The following is a 26230-nucleotide window of genomic DNA, read 5'->3' as shown; positions in this document are numbered from 1 at the left end:
TTGCTTCAACACATGATCTGACATGAAGCTTAATTCAATAATACTTCGCTGGAAGGAAGAGTTTTTGTAGAGCAGGCACAAATCATGATCTGGACTGTTATGCTAGCTTATGTTCACTTCAATTAAAAGCACTTTTTATTACACAATTTATTACAACTATTTTAGTTTTAATCTTTTTAGCAAATGTTATGAGATAAACCAACTAGTTTTCCTAAACTATTGGACCAAGTAATGTTTAATACATTGAGATGATGAATATAGTGGTCTAAAGTTCAAACACGAGTGTGGTGGAGAGTATACATTGAGTATAACGCTCCACATGAGTTGGATGCACAGAGTTAACTGTGGGACGTCCCACCCTAACCGAGAGAAGTGAGGGGGGTTGACCGGATCTGCCCACAGCAAATGTCTTCTGAGTGAACTGTTAGATAGTTTCAGACCCTTTCACCAGCTGACTTCTCTCTCCTCTGGCTTCACTGTTAGACGGACAGAAGGTAAGATCTTTCATTCGAATCCTCTTCTCATTCTTACATAGACTGAATAATCAAAACGAATAAAGTCTCACAGTCAAGTGTTGATTTACTAATAGCCTACTTTTCAAGCCATCACCAAAACAAGTCTTTCTAATAGTAGCTTGATTTTAGTTTTTGTTCTACTACTTGCTTGTTAAAATGATTACAAGGTTTTAAAGATCATGTTCCCATGTGCATGTGATGAAAGCACAGATTTATTTAAAGCACTGGCTTTGCTCTGAAACTTCCACTGGAAGCAGGTGTCTGTTGTTCTATGTGAACTTTGTGTGCTGCTTATTTATTAATGATGAAATCATTGTAAAATGAATGCAAACTGATTATTTACCAAGCTAATGTTCTTATTCAATGTTTGAACCTAAACCGTGCAGTCTATGGCTCAGAGCAACACAATATTGAGGTATTGTGTGCCACATATGCAGCAGGAGGGGTGAAGATGGAGTCTGGGATGGAGGGGGAGGGGAGAGAGTCGGCGATAGGCCCCTCCCCTTCTAATTACTCCCATCAAAAGGCGATTTTTCACCAGCTGTTTAAGACCATGTTGTTGCTGTAGACATACAAGAATCGTGTGAACTGTCATCCTACAGCTGCTGGAAGGGCCCGTATATCTCTATAAAGATAAAAGAAAAGTTTACTTGAGAAAGTTGGAAAATCCTTATTATTATTATTATTTTTTTTATATATAAAACTTTATTGCTAAATTTACCATACCAACTGCGTTATCTTACAATATTTTATAAGTAATGTGTGCACCAGTATGGATAATATTTTTCCCCTGGTCTGCCGAAAAGATTTCCACAAGAGGGAGATGGCATAAACATTTTATTGAAACTCAGAAAGTTTTTATGTGCCTTTGGGTGAAACAGAAAAGGTTAAATGTGTGTGTGTGTGTGTGGTTTTTTTTTCATCAATTCTGTGTGGCTTATATTTACAATGCATATGGATTAGAGAATCGAAAAATGAAACAAAATTGAAAACAGTGAAGTTGTAGAAACTGCAAAGAGCAACAAATCAGGTTAAGAATGTGGATCTGGTTTTAACCCCATTTTTTACTCGGCGGTTCGTGACTCGCGCTCACCTTGAGGATTACATGTGGAATATAAATATAAATGAGTCATATTTTCTCGGCCACAGATAAGGTCTTTTCAAGGTGATACGCTCATATTTATAGGATGGAATTCATTTCCTTTCTCACAGACAGTTGCTCTTTGCACTGAATAAAAGAGAGAGCTATAACAGAGTGGTTTAACTTACAAACAGCGGTGAGGGGGAAGGGCGGGCGACTTAAAAAGGTCAGGTGATTGTTAACTCGGGTTACATGGATCCTTTTATGCTCAGTCACTCTCTTGTGACTGTCTTTTGTCTTCTTCAGAGGACCCTATACTCCTTTTCAGCAGAGGATGAAATTTCCTCTTCCCTCCCACCTTGTTTCTGGACACAAGCTCTAGCTTTGTAATAGCGATTCCTCAGTACTACGAAAAACAAGATTGGGTTCCAGAGAGATGAGTTTTAATTTCCTGTGAAACAAAACCTCGGGACTAAAACGTGTTGCTTTGGTACATTTCGGCATTAGCATGTCAATGCAGATTTGTTTTGAAACCCCACTTTTTGTGACATTAACTCAAAGGGCTGGCAGGTTCACTTTTTGTTTCAAGGATGCTTTCAGTCAGAAGGAGTCTGTTTTTCTGCTTAGCGCTGAACGTCACACAGATGCAAGCAAGTAATTGTGCTATAATGGACAGGTGGCTCATGCAGAGGTCTAGTGCTCATGCTAAGTGGTTTCCTGCTCCATAAATCAAGCACGGCCACAACGGCACTATCTCAGCATTGGGCACTGATATTTTGTGTGTGTTTAACATGCTAAGGCTACAAGGGATGATATTAGAGTAAGCAAAGCAAAGGTATGTTTGTTAGAGAAATCATATGCCATGTATTGTGTAGTATTTAAAAGAGCAAGACGTGCATTGGCATCAAGTCAAATGTTGTGGATCTAGTTTTGTTTATGTAGAGATTGAACCACCTGTTCTGTCACTCTGGAGAGAGGGAGGGAGAAAAGTCTTTCTGCAGAGCTTCTGGAAACTGACTCTTTGGGAAAAAACGCAGAGTACTGAGCTGCTGTTTTCCTCCCGGTTTACGCCCCACAACCTGCTTACCTAACTAAACTCTAAATTAAATATTAGGTTGAAAAGGGATCCTTTATACTGCTGACTTTGCTTCAGTTCAGGCATGTTTGATTTTGAATACGACCTTCCAAATAAAATAAGTTGTTTTGCTCTAAAGTGACTCCACCAGAGTAATGGACTTATACTTCAGCCAAAAAATGACATGCCAAGACGCGTCCTGAAATGAACAGAGTGCACCTCCAAATTAAAACGAATTAATTCATCCTATGACTCACATAGCCTCAAGGCAGTTAAAAAAGGGATGTTTTTTTTTTGTTGACGGAAAGCAAAAAGATTCTTTGTCTGCCACGTTAAAAGACGTCAACATTTGACGAAGGTGACAAAGTCTCTGTAGTTTTCCACGATTAAGTCTGGAGATGTGGGGTGTCCTTTCTTTTCCTTTGCCAAAGAAAACATTGAAGGGCTATTGAAGGGTTCACACACCTGCTTACATGGTTTTATGTGCTGAATACAAGAGATTATGTTTCGTGCACTCAACAAAAAGAGCTCTTTGGTGAAATTAACAACAATATTTCCTCAAAAATCAATTCTAATGTAGGACCTATGGATCTCCATGACATATTTGAAGATTATTTGAAACCTAAAACCACATTTGGCAACACTTAATGTGGTCAATCGGAGCCAAAATGTGCATCCAACTCATTTTGCATCCAATGTAAGATGGTGTTCTATCCAATAGTTGTTGATGGGCTAGAAGCAGATCTCAATGCAAACTTGAGATCCATTGTAAGAAATGAACAGGGTTTAAGAAGACAAAATGATTTGAGTCCAGTACATGTCACCAGAGAAAATTCTGTCATTTCAAGGGGAATTTCAGCAGTTGCTTGCCAAATTATATTCAGGTCATTGGTTTCAAGAAGACCCCTTAACTCCCATAGGAATTCTACAACACTGCTAATTATAAATGCACAGAAATTATGCAGCATTATCCACTAATGCACAAAAGGCCCACCACAGCTTGAGGGGTAGGACTTAACGTTGATTTCAATCGCTTACAAAGTCAAACACCAAATATGTCGCGATGCATCTTCATCATACTCACAACAAGAATTTGGCTGATGGATACTCCCTCAGTAACAAATATCTTTCATAACCACACATAGTCATAACAGTTTTTCTGCAACATTAGCATCTCAAATGCATAACATTCAGAAAGGGCCTTTTATATTCAGAACTGGCAGGATATCTGTTGTTTTGTAGCTGGTGTCTTTAGTGCATTTGTGTTTTTATAGAGAAACAATAGTGTCTGGCTTTGATCGTTAGTGCACCAAAAATGCAAGTTTGATAGAATCACCCACTGATGGTCTACCTGTGGCTGCTTTGAACTTTCCAGCCATAAACAAAATATATCTATAATGAAACAGAGAGATAAAGGAAGAGGGATCTTTGGTACAGAGAAAATGGACTAGAGAATGAGTGCTTTCAGACGAACAGCCCCTATCTCCCCGCAGGAAAGTGTCGTTTCTCAACAAGAACGTATCACATCAGTCAGTCTTCCGGATGCCCTTTAAGTAAGAGGCAAGCAGTCGAGCTAGCAGAACAAATACAGACTGAACTCTTATCTCGGTCAGCTTCTGTCTGGAGAGACTGACTTCTGTAGGTTAGTTATCTGTCGTAGAGCATACAGAGCAGGTCTGGGGGCCCAAACGCGTGTGGTTCAGCACCTGAGGTCTTGAACTGATGTGCTATTGATCTCAAGCCACCGGTGGACTAATTTAAAAGGAACATAGAGACCCCAGTAGCATGCATGTGTGTGATTCTGATGTCTACAATTTTCCTACTCCATGAAAATACACATCACATGCATGATACCAAAGACTGTAGAATACCCAAGTCTTGTCTCTCGTATAGTTTTGAATGGGGAAAAATGCAATGCTCAGTATGGCAGCTCTATCAAACAAAGCTCCGCCTTCTGAGTAAAAGAGCCAATCGCTAATCTGTAAAGTCTTCATGTCACTGCAGCTGCCAATAGAAGTCCCGTTTGCTAGAAAATGGTCTGCGTTTAGAGACGTGCACTTTATATGCTATTTGAGCAAAGGAAACAACATTTATGAGAAAGCTGTTGACAGGTTTCATTGGTGATTTCAAATATGAAATGCAATCTTGAGCTTGGCGAAGAGTTTTGGGGAATTTGATGTTTGCCAAGAGATAGGAGCTGCACTTTCAAGGAACTTTGATAATATTTACATGATATTGTGATGCAGTGTAAGTCTAAATCAGATTACCTTCAGTTTTCGGTGTTGTAGATTTAGAGGATGATGTGTGTTTTTATTTTTGCTTAGGCTGAAACTCAAGATGAGGGTTTGGATCTTCTTCCTGTTCTGCCTCGCTGGCAAGACTTTTGCTGCTCCAGTAAGTAAACCTGTAAAGGAAAAAAAGAAAAAAATATATATATATATATTAGATTTTTCTATATTTTATTTTTTTTATTACTAAATTTATATTCGGAAATATAATAAAATTGCATGAAGAGGGGAAAAAAAGAAAAAACAAGATTTTAAAATTCAAAACCAGAGAGCATTTACCCTTTTTAATGCCGCTTTGTGACTAAACTTTTTTCTAAATTCTATATAAATTTCATTTTTCAGACTGAAGAGGAGCCAGTTGTTGAAGAGGTATGCTGTATTAAATACATTTTAAAAATCTCTTAGCTTAAGGCCAAACTGCATTTTAAGCAGACTTTGACAAACCCGTCACTGGGCAAAAATAGAAAACTCGCCCCCATTATGGGACCAGATGTGTTTACATATGCAGCTTCCTGTTACATTCCCCCAGGGGACTGAAATCCATAAAGTTTGAAAATATATCTAAAAGGGACTAATTACAATTCACTGGTTTCCCACATGTGCAAACAGATGCCAGTTGTGTTGGACACAAAAGCAAAACTCTTGTTGTGGCTGTGCAGTAAAGTTTCCTCACACAAAAGAAGAAAGCGGTGTTTAAACTGGACTTGATTGTACAGGCCATACCCATAATACTTTTCTGTCTCATAATTCAGGAGCTGGAAGTGGGAGCCAACCCAGTCCAGGTGGAGACCGGAGAGTTTGACGAGGCCATTGAAGTCGTGGAGGATGTTATTGCTGAGAGTGAGTTTAATGTCTTTTCCACACCTCAAACTATTTGCCATTGTTTTGAGGCTGTGTTTCATGCACTAAAGTTACAGATTTATTTCCTTTTGAGAGATTTATCTGCTGTTTGCATCATGTATTCTCTTTCCCTGTGCACAAGTGAAGTTGTGTTTATGTGTGTAGATTATATATATGTATATTGTAGAAGTACACAAGGCTATGGGTAATAACAGGCTGCAGCTAAGTCAAAAGTAGACAGCTGTACTTATAGGACTAAGTTGATTCCAGTGCCAGTCTTCCAGCCACATGCCCACCACAAAACATCTAGGAAGAGCGAAGGGGTAAAAAATGTAAGTCCATTGGTGAAAAACATTTTTGAATATGTGCCCATAAAAGGAATCAAACAAAATCAAATCAAATCAAATCAAAGAAAACAAAATATAAATTATTTACACAATTAAAAAAAAAACTTTAAATCTATTGGAGAATATTTTTATTATATTCCCTTTAAAGCAATGGAATAAAATATAAATTAATAACAAAACAAATATAAATAATTAAAATATAATGCAGAAGGAATAAATTAAAGTAAAATGTAAAATATAAATAACACAATTAAATAAGATAATTTAAAATACATTGTAGATAAACTTGTTTGAATATTAGCCCTGTAAACGAATAAAAATTAATAATGTAAAAATATATTAATAACATAATATAAAATAATATGAAAAATATAAATATTTTGAGTATTAAATGAAAAATATTAAATATATACTAGAAATTATAAAAAAAAAATAATTAGAATTATTTTTTGTCTTTAATGCATTTTCTTTACAGACCCCTGCCTAAACCATCACTGCAAGAAAGGCAAAGTGTGTGAGGTTGATGACAGCAACCAGCCCATGTGTGTGTGCCAGGACCCTCTGACATGCCCCGCCCCAGTCGGAGATTTCGAGCATGTGCGTGTCTTTAGTCATTTCCTTCATTTCACGTCTGTCTCATGTCTCTACATGTGTAGTGACAGAAGTCCCTAGAAGCACATGTGCACCCTGTGAGCAGATTGATTGAAATGTTGGTTTATGCATTTGGCATTAGTATGACAACATGGGGAAATCAAACCTGTCAAGTTGACAATGGTTGTTCATATTTATGGCTTTTATTTCACAGGTCTGTGGCACTGACAACAAGACCTACGAGTCCTCCTGCCACTTCTTTGCCACTAAATGCGCCCTGGAGGGCACCAAGAAGGGCCACAAGCTGCACCTGGACTACATCGGACCCTGCAAATGTGAGCACATAACAGTGAAGTAAAAAAGGCAGACTTTGAAAGTAGACCACTCACAAACTCAGCTGTGAATGTAAGTGGAATTGAGTGCTCTGGAATGATTGATGGCTTGTAGCTTTGAGGCAACCCCATTGCCTCTTCAAACACTGAGCACAGGACGAGTCTGAGCTTGCCAGTGCTGCTCCACAAAGCAGACCCAATCCCTCTAAATCTTCCTCATCCACAGCCGTTGTGCGCCTGATGGGATGAGTCGGGAGTGAAGGGCTCAAATGGAGCTCCTGCTGTGGTGTGGTCTCATCGCTAAGCAGGGTGTCTCAGTCAGAGACTTGGCATAAACGAATTAGATCCTAACAGCTATGACACTAATATTAGCCAGAGGGCTGCAATTTGGCCCCTTTTAGACTCAAAGAGTATGATACGATAGGTGCATGCTGTTTGTGTTTAGTATTTTTTTTTTTAACAAATGTGTTAATGTTTGAATGTTTCCTCAGACATCGCTGCCTGCTTGGACAACGAGCTGAACGAGTTTCCCCTGCGCATGAGGGACTGGCTGAAGAACGTGCTGGTGACCCTGTATGAGCGTGATGAAGACAATAACCTGCTCACCGAGAAGCAGAAACTCAGGGTCAGTTCACCTGTTTGCTCTTTATAGTCTGAAAAACCTCTGAAAATGGCCCTAGTCAAAAAAAAAAACTATGCAATAATTTATTTCTAAACATACTATTAAGTATATTTCAAATCCATTAACATTTATTGACATATCACTTAAGACTCAATGATATAAAATTATAATTAAACTTTGGAGTATTACTTTATTGCACAATGCACATTTCTAAATATTATGCTTAATATGTGTTTTAATATCATTATTAAAAAGGATTGAATGATTTTGTATAATATCAGTCTTTAAATGCAAGATATTTAAAGTGTACCTGGAATATACTTGCAATAGTTCCACTTTAGCATTATCAGATATACTGAAGTATATCTTTTAGATGGACCTCAGCACTACTTCCACACAATTAAAGCGCATTAAGTGCAAAATTAGTTCAGTATACTAAAAGTACAATTGCAGGTTTTTTTTAGTATACTTAGCACAAAATAAATGTATTTCAACCCCCCCTTTTTTTTTTACTAGGGTAGGTCCATTGGAAAAAAAGTGCCTCTTCCTACATTTTCGCTCTAAACTCTAAAAACGTAGCTATATATTAAATTAACTGAAATTTCCAGCTGAACACTGGAGGCAATAAAACACCAACAACCTTTATTACTTTTCACAGTAATTATGATAACAGGTGCAGATTATTATTTGTTAACTAATATATTTTCATGATTGTATCGCATAACCAGCTCCATATGTATGTCTTGTCTTACATAGTAAACTTACTCTGTAGCTAACCCGGTACAGACCTGTAATATCACAATAAAAAAAAAAAACCAAAGACATATACAGTAAAATTATGCTAAAATTGCATGGTTGCTTTAGTTAATGCATTTTTAACATTATCGGTTATGTCTTGTGTAGGTGGCACAGACAACATTTTTGCACAAACCACCAGAAAGTTTGTTTCTGAACTGCTGCCATGTTTACAATAACCAATGTTAATGTAATACAACTTTGCCAGATTTATGTTCATCCAGGTACTCCCTGGAAATTTCACTTTATACGTACTGTGAAACATGCAAGAAGCAACATAATATAATTTAGCAGAAATGCCGCCAGCGGCACATTTTTCCATTGAGCCTGGGTCACAAAATGCTTTTTTTGGCCTGCTGAACATTCCATTGTCCTCTACATAACAATGTAAACAAAATTTGAACTAAAGAGAAGTTCAACAGCAGCCTTATCTTAGGGAAAGAAAATGAAAAGGAGTGTAAGCATAATTGAACAATATATTCAAATCCAGATGGCAAAGACTTCTGAAATGCCTCCAAACTTTATGGTGTGTTTGTAGGTGAAGAAGATTTACGAGAATGAGAAGAGGCTGGAGGCTGGTGATCATTCTCTGGACCTTCTGGCCCTGGACTTCGAGAAGAACTACAACATGTACATCTTCCCCGTTCACTGGCAGTTTGGCCAGCTTGACCAGCACCCTGTTGATGGGTATGTTCAACTCATTTTCACAGCTAGTTTTGTATCAACTCTCTGCCTATCTGCTGTTACCTTTTATGACAATAATAAGAGATAACAATTGAAATGTGCATGTGTTTGTGTGTTATATCAGCTTCCTGTCCCACACTGAGCTGGCTCCTCTGCGCGCTCCTCTCATCCCAATGGAGCACTGCACCACCAGCTTCTTTGAGCAGTGCGATGCTGACCAAGACAAGTACATTGCTCTCGAGGAGTGGGCCAACTGCTTTGGAATCAAAGAGCGTGAGTTTTTCACCATGCCGTTTATATATTTATTATGCTCGGTTGATTTGATTTGCTAACTTTAGCTGTTTTCTGCTTTCAGAGGACATCGACAATGACCTTGTCATCTAAGCAAGTCTACCATTGACGCTTCCTAGTTACTATTGGGGCGAGGTGCTAACCCTTAAGTTAAAATCAAAGTAAAGGTGCTAATTGCGATTTCTAACAACCTGCATATACCACTAAACATTCATTATGTTTAAAAAAATATAAGTGCGCAATCCACACAGTAACTATCACAATGAGTGACTGAACACTATGGTTTTTAAGTTGGCCAAGCAGCTGTTGCACAGGCTATATTAAAGACAGTTGAATATAATGAACAATGTATGTTGCAAGATACACCTTTTTTTGTTTTGGAAATGGATCCACAAATGTTTTTTACACCCGGAATCAGGGCTTGAATTGTAAGTTTGGAGTTTTGATGGTGAAAATGTACAAAAACAGAATAAAGTTTCCAAATAAATGTTCTTTCTGCTTGCTTTATAAACTTTTAGATTTGTTTGGTGGTGGATTTATTGTTTTGATTTCTTTATTAAATTTTTATTTGAGCCCTGAGTATCTGCAGGCTGATGTTTTTAATTGCATATTGTTTCCTGCCAGAAACCAGGGCCAAATGTTGAGTGTTTTAAAAGTTGAAATATTATTTGAATTCAAGAGGACAGAATCTCGCAGGATGAGATGATTTTTTTTTTCTCCCTCTAACATGTTCACATACATTTGAGGTATTTGCCACAATGTGAGCACTATGAATCTCTTTACATGAATAAAAGCTACTGAAATTTCCAAACTCAATCTTTGCATGCATTTCTCCATTTATCTTGATCTGTTTCCCCCATGTATATAATTGCATAACCCATTCATACTTTAATGCTTGCTATGGGCAAAATGAAAAACATTGTCAAACATGATGTTTGCAGATCATTTGTTTTATTCATGCACCCAAATTAACTTTAGCATTGAAGTAAATATGAATATGACTACATAAACACTGTATATGTGCAAAGGAAACAATGCTGCAATGGTCAATGAGGCTAAAAATCTGGAGCACATATGTTAGTAGTTTCTTTGAGGGTGGAGTGAATGTTTACGTAATTTCCTTTTTGCCTTTTTTTCAGGACCCTGTATTTAAAAGATTATTTTTAAGCCTACGTGCCAGTGTGGCTTCCTCAGTGTTTAACTGTATGATGCTGGATGGACTGAACAGTTAAATGCTGAAAAACATGAAACGGTCCTTTCAACAAGCATGTATTTATAGATTCGTGATAATACTGTAGGCTAAGAACAGAGGTCTCATGTAGAAAATATTTCCTTAAACATTTTGGATTATCCTAGATTCAGAAAGCAGGGAAATTTTGACAGTCTTAATGTTTGTTTTTGTGTGCTGTAATGTTTCTATTTATTCATATGCTATGTTCATACTTATAAACTCTCAGTCAGGCTCTACTATTGTTCAAACTAAAGCAGATTTACATTTTAAGTATGTTGCATGTGCTGCATTGCATGAAGCAGTGGGGAAAATAGTGTATGGTCTCAGTGGGGATAGCCAGTCATGGGAAAGCAGAGCTAGAGAGAGCAGGATTTACCCCGTCACCAGGCTTACCCTTCCAGCCAGACTCTCGCGTCAGGAATCTCAAACAATGGCAGAGCTCCAGCCAGAACACTGCGCTGCAGTCCAGCCCTCTTCTGCACCGGGGAGGGGGGAAAATACTCTTCTCCGCTGCTTCTTAACCCTAAAAACAGATCACAAAAAAATGAAACATTACCAACCCAAGCCCTAAAGTCACAGCATGAATCACTAGACATAAATCACATACTATTTCAGTTGATTTTCACCTTATTTGATCAAAATTATGACATACATGATCACCCACTAGTCACTACTACAATTACTGAGAGCGATTTATTTTATTTTATTTTTTTCATGTTTTAAAGTCGATTTCAATGTTTTTATCCAAAGAACTTTCAGTATTACAGCTACACATTCATCATCACTAATAAAGTTTTAAATACAGAAATCCATCACTGATCTGGAATAAAAGGTGTGAAATGCTGTGTCTTCTTTAATTTGGAACTAGTTCACTACTCATAAAACAGCCTGTGCTCAGACAATACAAAGTGAAGTGACATTCAGCCAAGTATGGTGACCCATACTCAGAATTTGTGCTCTGCGTTTAACCCATCCAAAGTGCACACACACAGAGCAGTGAACACACACACACACACTGTGAACACACACCCGGAGCAGTGGGCAGCCATTTATGCTGCGGCACCCGGGGAGCAGTTGGGGGTTCGATGCCTTGCTCAAGGGCACCTAAGTCATGTTATTGAAGTCATGTTATATACTATTAGTTTGCATAAAACTTTTTCCCCCCAGTTGATTGTAATAATAAACACTTAGTTTGAGAGATTAGCTGAACTCACTCTCAAACAGCCGGTGAGGTCCATCTCTCTATTGTTGGTAGATATTCTTTAAAATTTTTTAAAACGTATGTATTTTTTTCAACCTCAAATTGTTGCATGTATGAGAAGCGTGTCGCCCCCTAATGGACATTTTATTATGTCATTATATTCACATTTGCAAAATAAAATTTTATACAATTTCTAATGCAGTTCTGTGTGAGACATAGGATTTAGACTAAATTAATGTTAAGGATATAAATATGTTATAAATAAAACAATGTTCTAAATTGTTATAAAATTTTATCTGTGGTGTATTTGTATGTTAAATGTAGCAATAATATTGTTAAAATGTGTCAAGAATATTTTTTATTTGAAGTAATCTTTATCGTCCCACTTTAGAAAAGGACTTTTCAAGCATGTTTTGACTATCGTGGGACCATCAATATAATGTTATTAAATTTATAAAATGTGCATTAATAAAGTTTAATGCTATACGTACATGCATTTATGATACATTTTTGGGCTTGTAATGCAGAAACATTATTAGTTTTAAGATCCAGATTCAAAATTTAGAGACTAGAGGACAATGGGATCCTGAACCATGATGAGTCCATGACTGGTAAGGACTGTTTATTACAGTTATGAAGTGTTTTTATCATTTCAATTTGCTTGAAGGGATAGTTGACCTTCAGTTGCAGGTCTCTATTGACTATTGGCACAGTGTTTCTTTTTTCCATACTATGGAGATCAATGGGAAGAATCTATTCTTACAATGCACTGAGTAACAGCTTTAAAGACATTCCATGTTCCATAGTGTCTTTAAAAAAACATTTATAATATTTAACATCTATAATATTTTAATTTATTTAGCTTTTTTATAAAGTCCAGTTTTACATTTTGACATAATAACATGGTTATTATTGCTACTTTAAATAGGATATGATTTCTGCGATTTAAAATTTCACATGTGAATGTATAGGATACTAGTTTTTTAGACACCAAACACACTTTAGGCCTGCTAAATTAATTAACCAAACATATGCACATTTAACCAGGAGTGATAATGTGAGGTTTGCGTTGTAAAAAATACATAATTTCTAATTCTAACCAGTGTTGGGGAAAGTTACTTTTAGAAGTAATGCCTTACAATATTACGTTACTCCCTAAAAAAGTAACTAAATACGTTACTTAGTTACGTTTTATGGAAAGTAATGTGTTACATTACTTTTGCGTTACTTTCACGTTACTTTTTAAATATGAGCAGGGCTTGATTGTTTTTAATATAAGAAGTTCTACTTATAGCAAATGTAAAAGCCCTTTCACACCAAAAATTGTAATGAATAAACCTCAGGCTGAAGGAAAAGTAAATTCACGTCTGTACAGTAGAACACAGGAGAAGAAGGTTCAACACTCTTCAGCAATAAAAAAAAACAATGAAGCACAATTGTTAGTTTATCAAGTCATTTTTTAATTATTAGTATGGTTGAACTGGATCATTAAAGGTCAGCAGCAAAGACACTGTTAATAAAATGGGAATAGATACATGTGTTATTTAATATATTTAGTTATTGCAGGTTTGCGTCATATTTTGAGTTTGCATTTCACTGTTTTGATTAATTTTGATGAATACTAAATCTGTTTTGTTTTTTGTTTTTTTGTGAGTGGGATGAATTAATGCACATTTACATTTAGTCTAGAACTACAATAACATCATGTTCACACAGTGCACACGACGCCTCCATACTTCCGATTTCTCCCAATATGGGAACAGGAGGCTTGTCAGTCAAAAAATGGGAATACAAAGTAACTGGCATTACTTTTTTGAAAAAGTAACTCAGATATTTTCTTGTAAATTAAAAAGTAATGCGTTACTTTACTAGTTACTTGAAAAAAGTAATCTGATTACATAACTCGCGTTACTTGTTATTATTCTGTGTTATTCTTGTTACTATCGTTATTATTCTGATTCGGATGTATTGTTTTGGCTTCATGTGGAAAAATAATTGAAATTATGATTCAAAATGGCAAAAAAAAGTGTCCCACATTGTTCTAATCTGCAGTAAAGCAATTGTTAGCCTAATGAATATAACAGACCATTTGTTAATCAGCATAAATGAAAGTCTGTAAAACAAATATTAACATGATATATAAACAGATCTAGGGGCCGATACTTCAATTGAAATTATTCTTAGATCTCGGTAATTAAAATGCTTTTGAAATTTATTATTAATATTATCATCTAGTATTTTAATAAAAAGAAAGAGGTAAATGTTTAGTTGTAATAAAACTAATATCACACACACACACACACACACAAAAGGTCAATGCTGTTTAAAAAAGGGCTTGGTTTAATTTTTTTTTAAATGTATTTTGATTTTTGAAGTGAATGAGACTTGCACTGCACATCTCATTCACAAGCGTCCTAAGCATCACCTAACCACGCTCTTTCTTCGTTTTAACGTTTTCTCTCATGACTAAGAATGCAAGTTGAATGTTTGTGGTGCACAGCTTCTATTATACATAAACATCACCTGGCAACTCGTTCGTTAGGCAAACAAAACTGCTTAACGCAACAACAATACGACCAGCTGCTGCGTAACTATTGTTCTCCACATCGATTTTTCACGTCTGTCCGTGGTTAGTGCGCGCCTAACAACCTTGTTCTGAGCCTTTTAATTGGTTGCGAGAGGTCCGTGTAGTTGACGTTAATTGGTTGATTTGGGGTGCTCTGCGAGAGCTCAAATGCTGATAGGATGCGCCAATCCACTGCGTCGATCTGATTGGCTGTCGGGTTCTGTTCAGTAGTAACGAGTGAAACCGGCGTCTCTCCGCCACACGCGCTCGCGCTGTTGCCAGTGTCTGAGCTGAACGACCGTCTCACAGCTACCGGCGCAGGAGCTGCTACAGTCAAATTCCTACAAATTCAACACAAACACACCTTACTGATTCTCTCTCGGTAAGTGTATTTTTTGGATTTAATGTTGTATTTAAAAAATATATGAAGTCTTTTTTGTGTGTGTGTTGTAACGTTAGCGGTTACGCAGCTAGCAAATAGCATGTGCCTTAAGTGCGAAATTATTTAATGTAACGCTACGATTTTGCCAGTTGTCATCCTAAAACCTCCCGGATGGTAAACGTCAAACTTCAATCGAGTTTTGAAGCGGTAAAACACACCGTTAGGCCGCTGATTGGGTTTTCGTCGGTCGACGCTCTGAGGATTGTTAGCTTTAGCTGCGTTTCCCTGACGTTTCCGTCAAAGAGAGATCCCGCGTTTAACGTTACTCGGCTAACGAAGTACGTTACGCGTCTTTTATGAGGCGTATTTCCTCTTTAAGATCACTTAAACTCATTTCCGTTTATAATTTGGCCATTTGCTGTAGATAACGATCATCTCATCCGAGCTAATGCGACAAAGTGCTGTGCACGTGCCTTATTCATGAACGACGATTTCAAGAATCGAGGGTTTGGCTTAAATTGTGAGCGGAACGTTATCTCAATTTGTTTATTCGTTATATATATATATATATATATATATATATATATATATATGTATATATAATATAACATCATATGTCTCAGTGTGATCTCAAAGGAAACTGGTTTATGATAGTAACGGGGCGTGTGGCGGTTGGGCCTAACGTTACGTTAATTTCAGTCCATTTCGTGATGGATCCGTCTCATTAACCTCAGTTTCCATTGGCAGAAATGTCCCACCCTACACGAGCAGCTAAACCAGCAGATCTGTGAGGTTTCAAATGTTCTTCGTATAAGGGTGTGACGTTATTTGCCATAAATAGAAATGGAATCGACGTTAAACAAACCGTCTCAGCCTCGTTGCGACTCGATCTTGATGGGCTTAACAAAGGGATTTGTTTCAGTTTCACTTGAACGGTCTGTCCTGGGTTTCCCTCAGTGTTAAACAGGAATGTGAATTGTCATACCTATCATGTTCAAACCCATATGAATTTTTCTTGAGGAACACAAAACGAGAGGTTCCTGAGAGTTCCCTTTGTGTTCCCCAGGAGAAAGTCATATGGGTTTGGAACAACATGAGGTTATAAAAAGGCAATTTTCTACTTTTAGAGTTGATTTTTAAGCAGTCTTTTGTTTTAGTTGAAACCAGTTGACCAAAGAAATGGTGATGGAGAAGCCAAGTGCCCAGCTTGTCGGGCGAGAGTTTGTCCGACAGTATTACACCCTTCTGAACCAGGCTCCTGATTACCTACACAGGTCAGAATTTGCAGTTGTGTTCAGATTTCCTTTGACATGAGTCAAGTGAGTTTGCAGAAATCCCTTACATGTGGTACTTAACTGCAGTACAGCTGAACATTTCTTTTGTCTTTCAGGTTTTATGGCAAGAACTCGTCTTATGTGCACGGTGGTCTGGACAACAATGGCAAACCGGTTGAAGCGGTCTATGGGCAGTCTGTGAGTTTGAATACAAGTGTTGTGAATTCTGTTTTTGATTGGGTGCAGTGGCTAAATGCAATATATATATTTTTCGTTCTGAACAGGAAATCCATAAGAAGGTGATGGCTATGAGCTTCCGTGACTGCCACACTAAGATCAGGCATGTCGATGCTCACGCCACTCTGAACGAGGGAGTTGTGGTGCAAGTGTTGGGGGAGCTGTCCAATAACATGCAGCCCATGAGGAAATTCATGCAGACATTTGTTCTGGCACCTGAGGTATGGGCATTTCTTCATAAACGTGTTATCAGATCGAATTGTTAACATGACCTTGGGTGATTTTTAAACGGATGTCTTTGAGCATATGCCAGTGCAGATGTAGATCATTTTAAATGTGAGGTTGCACAGTGCAAAGCCTGAATTCCAAAGACCTGCAAAGTGAGTTGTTAGGCGTCATTGTAGGATTTAATGGAAACAATACTCATAGTCATGGAAATATCAAAGATTTTTGAAAGTCTGCTTGAATTGGAAATTACAAGCCATTTCTGAAACTGAATAGTGAATAAAAAAAATAAAGAGAACTAGGCACCCCTTCATCACCTATAACTTTAGACTTCTTTAAGGATGTCCTGCCCAAGCCATCAAATTGAGGCCAATTGAAGGAATGCCATTCCAGAGGGGAAGCACATTTTACAAAGGCAAATGTTTTCTTTCAGTTAACACCGATGAATTGTTCAACACGTGATTAGTAATGTCCGCTAACAAAGTAAATGGGCTCGATCTGTGATTTCATGTTGACTTAAAGAAAAAAAATCATTGGCTAGATATTGATCCTGTGAGGAGTAAAGCATCCTTGCAAACTGTAGTTGTCCAGTTTGTACACTGCCCATTTCCACATTGAGTCTTCTCCATTCATTGACTCAATTGAGCTTCAAATAATTAATAGTCCCTGACTAGTATACTCGCATGACTAAAAAAGTTAGACATTCAGAGGCTGACCATTGTGGTAACTTCGGTTTGTTCTGATGTTTAATATTTGATTAGTGCAAGCAGTAGCTCAATGTGTAGGCCAAATAAGTATGTTTATCCTTCACACTAACACAAAATGTTTCCTTTCACATAATTATTCTTTGTTTTTATGTTGCTGTAATCTTTTAGGGAACAGTTGCAAACAAGTTCTACGTACACAATGATATCTTCCGGTACCAAGATGAAGTGTTTGGGGACTCAGACTCAGAACCTCCTGAGGGTGAGCAGCTGATATTTTTGGTGTATTTTAGGGATCTTCCCAGTAATGTCTCCCAGTTGCTCCTGCTGTGAGCAGATGACTTCATTTATCTCCTGTTGTTCACAGAGTCTGAGGAGGATGTGGAGGAGCTGGAGCGGGTGCACTCGCCTGAAGTGGTCCAGGAGGAGTCTGCTGGGTACTACGAACAGCCGCCTTGGTAACTAGCATTTGTTTTTGCGGCTCATTTAATCTAGTTGTTTGGTAGTCATTAGAGTAAGGCGGGATGCAAACTATGCAGGTGTGTTGTAGGTCAAAACAAACCATACACTTTATTTTTGATCGGTCATTACATAAGAAACACTTCAGTAACCTGTAGTTTGTCAAGTTGCCATTCAATATGATACCCTCAAGAAAGAGGGGTGACAGTTTGCAAGTTTCATACAAGTTTGTGCGTTTACAGTGTGGAGCCCGAGGGGCAGCAAGAAGAGGGGTCCGTAACCCCAGAGCCCCAGCCTGAGCCAGAAGCAGAGGTGGAGCCTGAGCCAGCAGCTGTGGAGCTGAAACCAGAGCCTGTCAGCGAGCCTGAGGTTCACATTGAAGAACCGATTCAGAGATCTCCCCCTTCACCCACACCTGCTGACACAGCACCTGCCATGCCAGAGGACAACAGGGTAAGACCACCCTCATTCATCACTGTCTGTTGGGTCTCTCTCTTGTCAAAAGTCCTGTATTTGTGAAGATGTACACATCACAAACCGGATAAATGAGATCACCTGTGAAGACAATTGCTTTTAATTTTCAGCCGTCGTCTTGGGCTTCAGTCACTAGCAAGAATCTCCCACCAGGAGGAGTGGTCCCCATCACAGGAGTCCCTCCGCATGTTGTCAGAGTCCCATCTGCACAGGTAGATGCAGTTAGGGGTTCAATCTCTAGCTGGCTGGCAGCACAAGCCACTGGCAAGTCACCTGAGCTGCCAGCGGTCAGTGGCACCTGGAAGTCTGATAGTCCACTTCCTCTGCAAGTGTCAGGGACCATTGATTTATGGCAGACTTTGTGTTTTGCTCTCCTTTCATTCTAGCTCCGGGAATAATATTATTTTGGTAACACTTTACAATAAGTTTCCATTAGTTAATGCAAGTCGATGCATTAACAAACGATGAACGATACATTTATTACAGTATTTATGAATCTGTTAATAAAAATAGTTCATTGTTTAATTCACAATTCACTTAAGCACAACGTTTGATTTTAGTGCATTCGTAAATGTTGAAATTAACATTAGCTAACATTTAATAAATGCTGTAGAAGTATTGTTCATGCTTAGTTTAACTAATGAACCTTATTGTAAATTCGTATTTATAAAAATGAAACATGTATTTCCTTGCATGAGAGCATTAGGGAACACGTAATACTAGCTGCTCAGTAAGCAACCAGTTGGGATCATGGCTATGACACATCCGCAGATATATAAACGATAATAAATTAATGTTTGCCAGCGCTAGAGAGGAAGGAACACACACACAAAAAATCTGCCACAGATCAATTGTTGCTGAAACTTGCCAAGGTGGACTGACGGTTCACATGACCTGCCAGAATCAGACCCCGGCTGTCATGTGACCTGTCAGGCGGCTCCTACCAGACACTCGGTAGAGGTTCACAACCAACTCTTTCATACTCAAGGAATATTGTAAGGTTATCCTGGCTTTTAGACTTGAAATTAGCTTTTTCTTTTACATTTATATTAAGTATTATTATTGACTGCTCTGCTTTTAATGCAAGTAGATGATGATTAAATTCTTAAAAATATCATCACTTTCAATATTGTAGGTTTATTGTTAGGGTTTATCTTTTCTTTTATACAAACAATTTCTATGACCATCTGTTCTTAAGTGCAATATATTAAGTCCTCAGCAACTGGCCAAATCAATGGGAGCAGTGTCTAAACAAACTGTATGAACTACTGTGGGTAAAAGTGTTTTTCAGTCGATGGGATCAGACCCCAAATTTATTACTTGCGTTAGGCTATATTGCTTTTCTATAAACTAATGCTGCTACATTAATATTTATAGTTAAAATATACTACTAATAAAATATATTTATAGTTTTTCATTAGGTGATTAACTGTATTTGTGATCATAGTCGCGTGTGGAGGTGAAAGCAGAAACACAAACCACAGCACAGAGACCCCAGAGAGACCAGAGACCACGCGATCAAAGACCAGGACCCTCTCCAGCCAACAGAACAGCAAGACCAGGAGGTGTGCAAAAGTGTAATCAATCTAGTATGAGTGCATGTCAACATTTAGATGCATTTTAATTTATTTACGAAAGACCTGATTCGTTGATTTATCAATCTCATTGGCTCTGGAAAATTTCTAAAGGCTGCCTGAGCTTTTTAATGAACCTCATGTCTGCATATAAATAGCATCTTCCACAAAATCGAAAGTTAAATTAAAAGCACAAATCATGGCTGGTCCACTAGCAACCTGAAAGGACATGCATCATATCCAGATGGCAGCGTCATTTATCTAATGTTTAATCTCTGGTTAGCACCGCGGGAGGGTGAGAGCGGGGAGACAGAGGTGCGGAGAACGGTCCGCTATCCCGACAGCCACCAACTCTTTGTGGGAAACGTACCTCACGACGTGGATAAGAATGAGCTCAAGGAATTCTTTGAACGTAAGTGATGCAAGCATTTTTTCAACTCGTACTGAATTTAAAATGAAGATGAAATCCCGCCGCATTGACCTGCCTGCTTATTTCTCCTGCACAGAGTTCGGCACTGTCCTCGAGCTGAGAATCAACAGCGGTGGAAAGCTGCCTAACTTTGGATTCGTGGTGTTTGACGACGCTGAGCCCGTGCAGAAGATCCTCAGCAGTCGGGTATGTGTGGCTTTCAGATGTTGTGCAGTACAGGATGTTCTGACTAACGCAGGATCATCAGAATGACCTTTAATTTATTCCTTAGCCTATTAAACTGCGAGGAGATGTTCGGCTGAATGTAGAGGAGAAGAAGACCCGCTCGGCCCGTGAAGGTGACCGGCGAGACATCCGCCCCAGAGGCCCGGGGGGACCACGTGACAGGGTAGGCGGGTCAAGGGGACCACCCACCCGTGGAGGGATGGCTCAAAAACCCAGTTTTGGAGCCGGTCGAGGCACAGGACCCAGCGAGGGCCGCTATGCTGGACCACGTCAGTGAGGCAGCTCCCACATCATTCACTGCTGATGCAAGTCACCCTGGTTAACACCGATGGCTTCCCTGTTCCCCGTCTCCATCCTTCACTCCAGGACCCAGGAGTTGTGATTTATTCTTCTTTATCTGGACTCTTCCTTTTATTTCTGAGATTGAACTTGAATTTGTTGTAGAAAAACAAAACTACTTGAATTGGGGAAAGGAGAAACCTATCATTTGGTTTTAGCATTCTCTCCCTGTTTCTTAAAGGAACGTGTTTTTACTGCTTGGGCAATCCTGTGTATTGCTAGCACCCGCTTTCAGGCCAAGTGCAAGTATGGTTTTATTTGGATTTGTTGCCAAGTCAAATCATGGTTGTGTGTGAGTGACTGTCTAGCATGTAAAGAATCCTGTTTGCCTTCTACTGTTGCACTTCATCAAGAATGACAACATATTTTAACAACTCCACTGTTGAGAGAACAAAATAAACTCTATGTACTATTTTGAAGCATGGGTGTGTCTTGACTGGGGGAGGAAAAATTCATTTTAAATGGTGATTAAAAAATTGCTCAAAGTTGATTTTAAAATGCTTAAACAGGAGTACTGAATGAATGATATAAGTCAAGGAAATCTGAGTTGTCATTGAAATCACGTGACAAACGCTTCATTGAACGCGCTTCTGCAAGAGGCTCTAGTAGCATCGTGTTTGGTAATGCAAAGAACAAAAAAAAAATAATTACTGTGCTAATTTACTATGCATTTTTTTTATATCAACATTTCAACATCATGTAATCCATAAAAAGAAACTAATCTTATGAATATTTTAAAATGCAATATACTCTAATTACAAGTATTTAATGTATTGGATAATCCAGATTGCATGTAATCAGTTGCTACCCAGCACTGGTTTTAAACAACTATGAAAATATGATGCTGATCTGCTTTAATAGATGGCAGTGCAATGTCAAACACCTTTGTGGTTTTGTTACTTAAAGTATCACTAGCCTAAGAACTACTGAATGCATCTTTAATTGACCAAAAATTGGGGAACCTTTGTATAATATATACATATGTATATATTTAGGCTCAATCTTTTTTCCATTACTGCTTGGGAGTGCTGTTCATAACAGAAAAGTCAAGTTTGCACTTATAGACCTCCATCAGCCAGTCACCAAAATGATGAAATTTAGCAATATTGTGCTGCCACTCTCATCAATATGTAATACTGTCCCAGCAGTGTTCTTTATAGATACCTTATCCTGAGGCACACACCGGCCAATCATATTACTATTTTCTCAGTGTGATTGCGTTGCTGAGATTACTGGGCCTAATTGTGAATTCATGTGCTTGCGTCAGATTGAAACTCACGAATGGATTAACCGTGAGTATGATTAGCTGTAGCTGATGTAGGGGATGCAAGCAGGTGGCCCAGCATTAGTATTCATGAGAAGGAAAGTGCAGCTTCTCTCCCCCAATTTATTTTGAAGCCCCATGACCAAAAACTTCATACGTACGGCCCCCAGCTGGACCCTCACAAAGCCTTGGGCTTTGAACAGTGCTGAGGAGCGCTAGCTTGACCCCCTCTCAACTGTTCAACCCCTGCTCGTTTGTCAGGTTGTCAAGGTGGGGTCAAGTGTCAGATGCCTCCAATCCTGTGATTGGTCAACAGAAGATCGAAACGCTTGATCGTCACGTGATTCAAATAAGACTTCAGATAGTTCCAGAAAGTTCATAGAAGGCAATCGAATACTCCGTTAGAGAGACAGAACTTCGATTTTCTTGTAATTAGTAGACTATAAATTCATTTATTTTCAATATTTATAAAATACATGGACATTAATCAAATAACTATCGTTAGGTAACTATCAGGTTTTAACTAACAATCGTTACCTGCCGTCTTGACATGTTTTAGGCTAAAGTTACCTTGGTTAAAAACTGTTTGTTTTGAAATATATAGATATATAGATATATATATATATATACACACACACACACACACAGACACAAACAAATAATAGTGCTGTCAAATGATTAATCGCATCTAAAATTAAAGATTTTGTGTGCGTGTACACGTATTTGTACATGTCTTTATTTATATTCATATAATTTATATATATATATATAAACATAGCATAAATATATACATGCATATGTGCCTTTATATATCCGGAATAAATATATACACAGTACACACCCATTTATTATGAAAAAAATTTAAACTTATTTTGGATGGAATTAATCTTTTGACAGCATAAATATATCTATATGTATCTTTATATATATATATATATATATATATATATATATATATATATATATGTTCTTAAACTTGTATGTTATACAAGTGCAATCACGTGTTAATGTTCATTGTTGTTTCACTAATTTCATGGTAACTGAGGGCCTAATTAATCTTAATGACACATTGTTTAGATCGTTGTCTTAAACAATAATTCCAAATACAGTAAGTGAATTTTAAGTTATATATCCCTACTGAGGAGGAAATTTTTTTTGCATCAAATTTGAATCATTCACATTTATTTTTATAGGACGTTTTATTATACACGTTGTTTCATATCAACTTTACAGAACATGGGGCAGTTTTGTGTGCTTATTCAGAGTTGGCATCATCTGAAATCCTCTCAAGGGCTGGTTTTGGGTCATCTGAAGTCTTCGTAAGAGGCAGGATATAGTCAGGAGGAGCAATCTAAATATAGCTATAGCTTACAAAATTGTATTCTTACCTTTTAAAAGTTTATCACAAAGTTTCACATTTTATATCTCTTCCTTATATTCTAAAGCAAAGATGTATTTGTGTTGCCATGTTTTTTGTACATGATTAATAATAATAATAAAATAATAATAAAAAACAAACAAACAAAAACTAATATATATATATATATATATATATATATATATATATATATATATTAATCGCCATCTAGTTCACCCAAAATAAAAACTCTGCCGTTAATTACTCACCTTTTGTCTTTGCAATTAGGTTAATCCCCAAGGGTGCTGACGCTTAAAAAAGAAGAAGAAGAATATATATATATATATATATATATATATGTTTATATATTATACGAGTCTTCTGAAGCGTTTGAGGAACAGACAGAAATTAGAGTCATTACTCAATGGGAATCTTTCATTTATTTCCCGGCCCTTTCAGATGTCTGAGTACTGATATATAGGCCATTTAGTGAATGTAAACAGCTGAGAAACAAACTGAGACAGAAGCTGAAATTATTAAATTCCCATGTAAAAGAGTGACCTTCACATTCTACATTATGCATCCATTTGTGTTCCACAAACACATCTATGCAAACTTGGATCAACACGATGGTGAGCAAATAATGACCGATTTAATTCCATTTTTGACTGAACTATCCCTTTAAATACATTTCACCCCCAGAGTTTTTATTGTATTGCAAAGTTGCTAATAAAACAAAATGCTCAAAATTCCCAGCTCAGACTGAAAATATTCATTTCTCATATATTGAAGGAAAAAGCATTCTGTCAAAGCCTTCATGTTTCACTGGCTTCAGGCCCCGCGGCGGTTTTCAGTGTCAGCTGTAATGTAATTCCAGTCCCACTGTAAAGCGTGGGCCGAGGCAGTCAGAGGGGTCGGGTGGTCTGGAGATGGGGGAGGGGGGCTCTTCCAGACGACTCAAGCCAGGGAAAAAATTGACTGAGCCTTTGTGGTTCATAATCCACCTGTATAATTTAAAAGCCTGAGCGAGGATGGCCATAAGGCCGAGTATGGATGGATTTAAATGCAGCTATACAGGGCCTCTGGGAAATTTGTGCAAAGTGAGTGTACTTTCCAGTGCCTGAATCTGCTTAATAGACTTTCCTCTAAAACTAGTCGGGGTAAATAAAAATTCCAAACAAAAAACAAATGCTTCAAACTAAGAATATTAATTTGAATATTCAGCTTGATATTGACTTTTACATTTAAAAGAGGGAGAAGTGTAATACAACTGGTTATTCCAGTTTGCTTAACTGTTTATATATAGTATATATGTTTTGTCATATATTATGAGTAGCAAAAGCAGTAACATAACTGCTTCACGTACTGCTCTTTAGAAAAAAATTAAACACTTATTTTTCTTTTTTTTTTATCCCCACAGAAACATAAAAAAGAATTTCAATTCAGAAGTTGAAAACATCATAGAAGAGGTGTATTCAAGTCATTGTAGGTGTGGAATGTTTTTTTGGAATAAAAGAAATTTAAGAAACACACAGAACACGTCATTGAAACAGGTCAAGGTGATTCACAAACCCTTCAGATGTTTTAGTTCAGAAAACCTTTAATAGTAGAATTCGATTTAGCATTATGACATATTTCAATAAATATCGTGTTATATACAGATATAGCAGAAATGGTACATTCCTTTTTTTCTTCAAATTGCTCACATTTCTGTACAAGCCAAAAAATATCTGCCATTTAAATTTGATTCATGCAAAATTCCATGTTTTAGTATTGGAACATAAAAATAAGAATTTGCTGTTCTTTTCACTGCTTGGAAGTGCACTCGGATTATGACAAGAAGCAAATGAAGAGATGCACTTTGTGCCAATACACAATAAATAGAAGCAAATAAACTCCCAAAAAATTAAGGCCATACCAACTTGTGCAAAAATAAAATTTTACCCACAGTTTTGCGTACAAGTTCCATATGATCGCCATGTCCATCGTCACTCAGAGATCAACATTTCCAATGTGGCATTAATCAAAATAAAAGAATAAATGAATGCTAAAAAAAAAAAAAAAAAAATCATGCCTCCAATTAAAAACAATACATTGATATTTTCATGATTATTTAGCCAAAGAACAAATCGTATTTGCATATAGCACGTTTCACATCACACTGTCTTTATGTTCCCGAGCCAGTATTATTAGTTGTTATAAGTTGTCTTGTATATTGCGTTTAGCATGTGGTGTGTGTAAAGGCTCGGGGCATCACTGCTGTCATTTACACACGGGACAGTCCAGCAACATCGTGAATAGCCTTAAGAAATCGGTCATTAACAGCGACATGAAGCTGAACATACTTCTACAAATGTTCTCTAAGTGTGTTTTTGACTACATATTTGAGTTTCGAGAATGAGCACATCAAATGTATAAGCAACTTGATCGCTTTCCACACTGTGATGTGCCTCTATCAGTCTCACAGATGAAGTGTAACCCGCTGGAAGAATGACTCGTTTGGTGACTAGTTGAAATAACGATGATTCATATTGTTTGTAATGTTACAAATCCACTCGTGAACGCTCCTTTCAGCACAATTCATCATGTGTGAACATTCGAATGATGTGTGGAATGTGCTCTTGCTACATTGTGCTGCCCGTGGAGGTAAGCGTAGGGATAGCGTTTCACATTACAATGTTCTTCCTGTTCGAGCAGAATTCAGCTTCTGCTTAGGTCTAATATATCGTGTAAAATCCAGTGTCTTCATCGGTGAGGTGTAAACCAGTTTTTTACAGCACTGTAATCACAAGCCAATTCATTTGAGGGAGAAGATTTGACATTAACA

At 37.5% G+C, this 26230-nt stretch overlaps 2 protein-coding genes across 3 annotated transcripts; both read left to right on the top strand.

The window, feature by feature from the left end:
• Positions 1 to 418: 418 nt before the first annotated feature.
• Positions 419 to 9975, top strand: sparc (secreted protein, acidic, cysteine-rich (osteonectin)). The gene is made up of 10 exons (XM_059521317.1): positions 419 to 494; positions 4996 to 5065; positions 5302 to 5328; positions 5712 to 5799; positions 6622 to 6743; positions 6952 to 7072; positions 7561 to 7694; positions 9025 to 9173; positions 9295 to 9443; positions 9526 to 9975. Exons 2-10 carry the CDS (start codon positions 5009 to 5011, stop codon positions 9552 to 9554), a joined length of 876 nt encoding a protein of 291 aa, XP_059377300.1. The 5' UTR covers positions 419 to 494; positions 4996 to 5008; the 3' UTR covers positions 9555 to 9975.
• Positions 9976 to 14678: 4703 nt separating this feature from the next.
• On the top strand, positions 14679 to 21201 carry LOC132113519 (ras GTPase-activating protein-binding protein 1-like). Of its 2 annotated transcripts, none has more exons than XM_059521315.1 (12): positions 14679 to 14841; positions 15999 to 16115; positions 16232 to 16313; positions 16400 to 16573; positions 17453 to 17543; positions 17649 to 17739; positions 17983 to 18193; positions 18325 to 18426; positions 19662 to 19779; positions 20072 to 20200; positions 20295 to 20404; positions 20490 to 21201. In XM_059521315.1, exons 2-12 carry the CDS (start codon positions 16021 to 16023, stop codon positions 20718 to 20720), a joined length of 1434 nt encoding a protein of 477 aa, XP_059377298.1. In that variant the 5' UTR covers positions 14679 to 14841; positions 15999 to 16020; the 3' UTR covers positions 20721 to 21201. The 2 variants fall into 2 exon arrangements, with proteins under 2 accessions (XP_059377298.1, XP_059377299.1); XM_059521316.1 differs by having other exon boundaries at positions 14684 to 14841; positions 15986 to 16115.
• Positions 21202 to 26230: the final 5029 nt, after the last annotated feature.

This window comes from Carassius carassius, chromosome 33 (assembly GCF_963082965.1).
Source record: "Carassius carassius chromosome 33, fCarCar2.1, whole genome shotgun sequence".
In the NCBI taxonomy this organism is placed as follows: domain Eukaryota; kingdom Metazoa; phylum Chordata; class Actinopteri; order Cypriniformes; family Cyprinidae; genus Carassius; species Carassius carassius.
The sequence above is the reverse complement of the archived record's forward strand: the minus strand, read 5'-3'. Positions and strand labels throughout refer to the sequence as shown.

Coding starts and splice junctions, on each gene's coding strand:
- sparc (XM_059521317.1), top strand. CDS start 5,009: ATGAGGGTTTGGATCTTCTTCCTGTTCTGCCTCGCTGGCAAGACTTTT. Junction 5,066..5,301: donor GCAAGACTTTTGCTGCTCCA/GTAAGTAAACCT, acceptor TTCATTTTTCAG/ACTGAAGAGGAGCCAGTTGT. Junction 7,695..9,024: donor CCGAGAAGCAGAAACTCAGG/GTCAGTTCACCT, acceptor GTGTGTTTGTAG/GTGAAGAAGATTTACGAGAA.
- LOC132113519 (XM_059521315.1), top strand. CDS start 16,021: ATGGTGATGGAGAAGCCAAGTGCCCAGCTTGTCGGGCGAGAGTTTGTC. Junction 16,314..16,399: donor AAGCGGTCTATGGGCAGTCT/GTGAGTTTGAAT, acceptor CGTTCTGAACAG/GAAATCCATAAGAAGGTGAT. Junction 19,780..20,071: donor CAGAACAGCAAGACCAGGAG/GTGTGCAAAAGT, acceptor ATCTCTGGTTAG/CACCGCGGGAGGGTGAGAGC.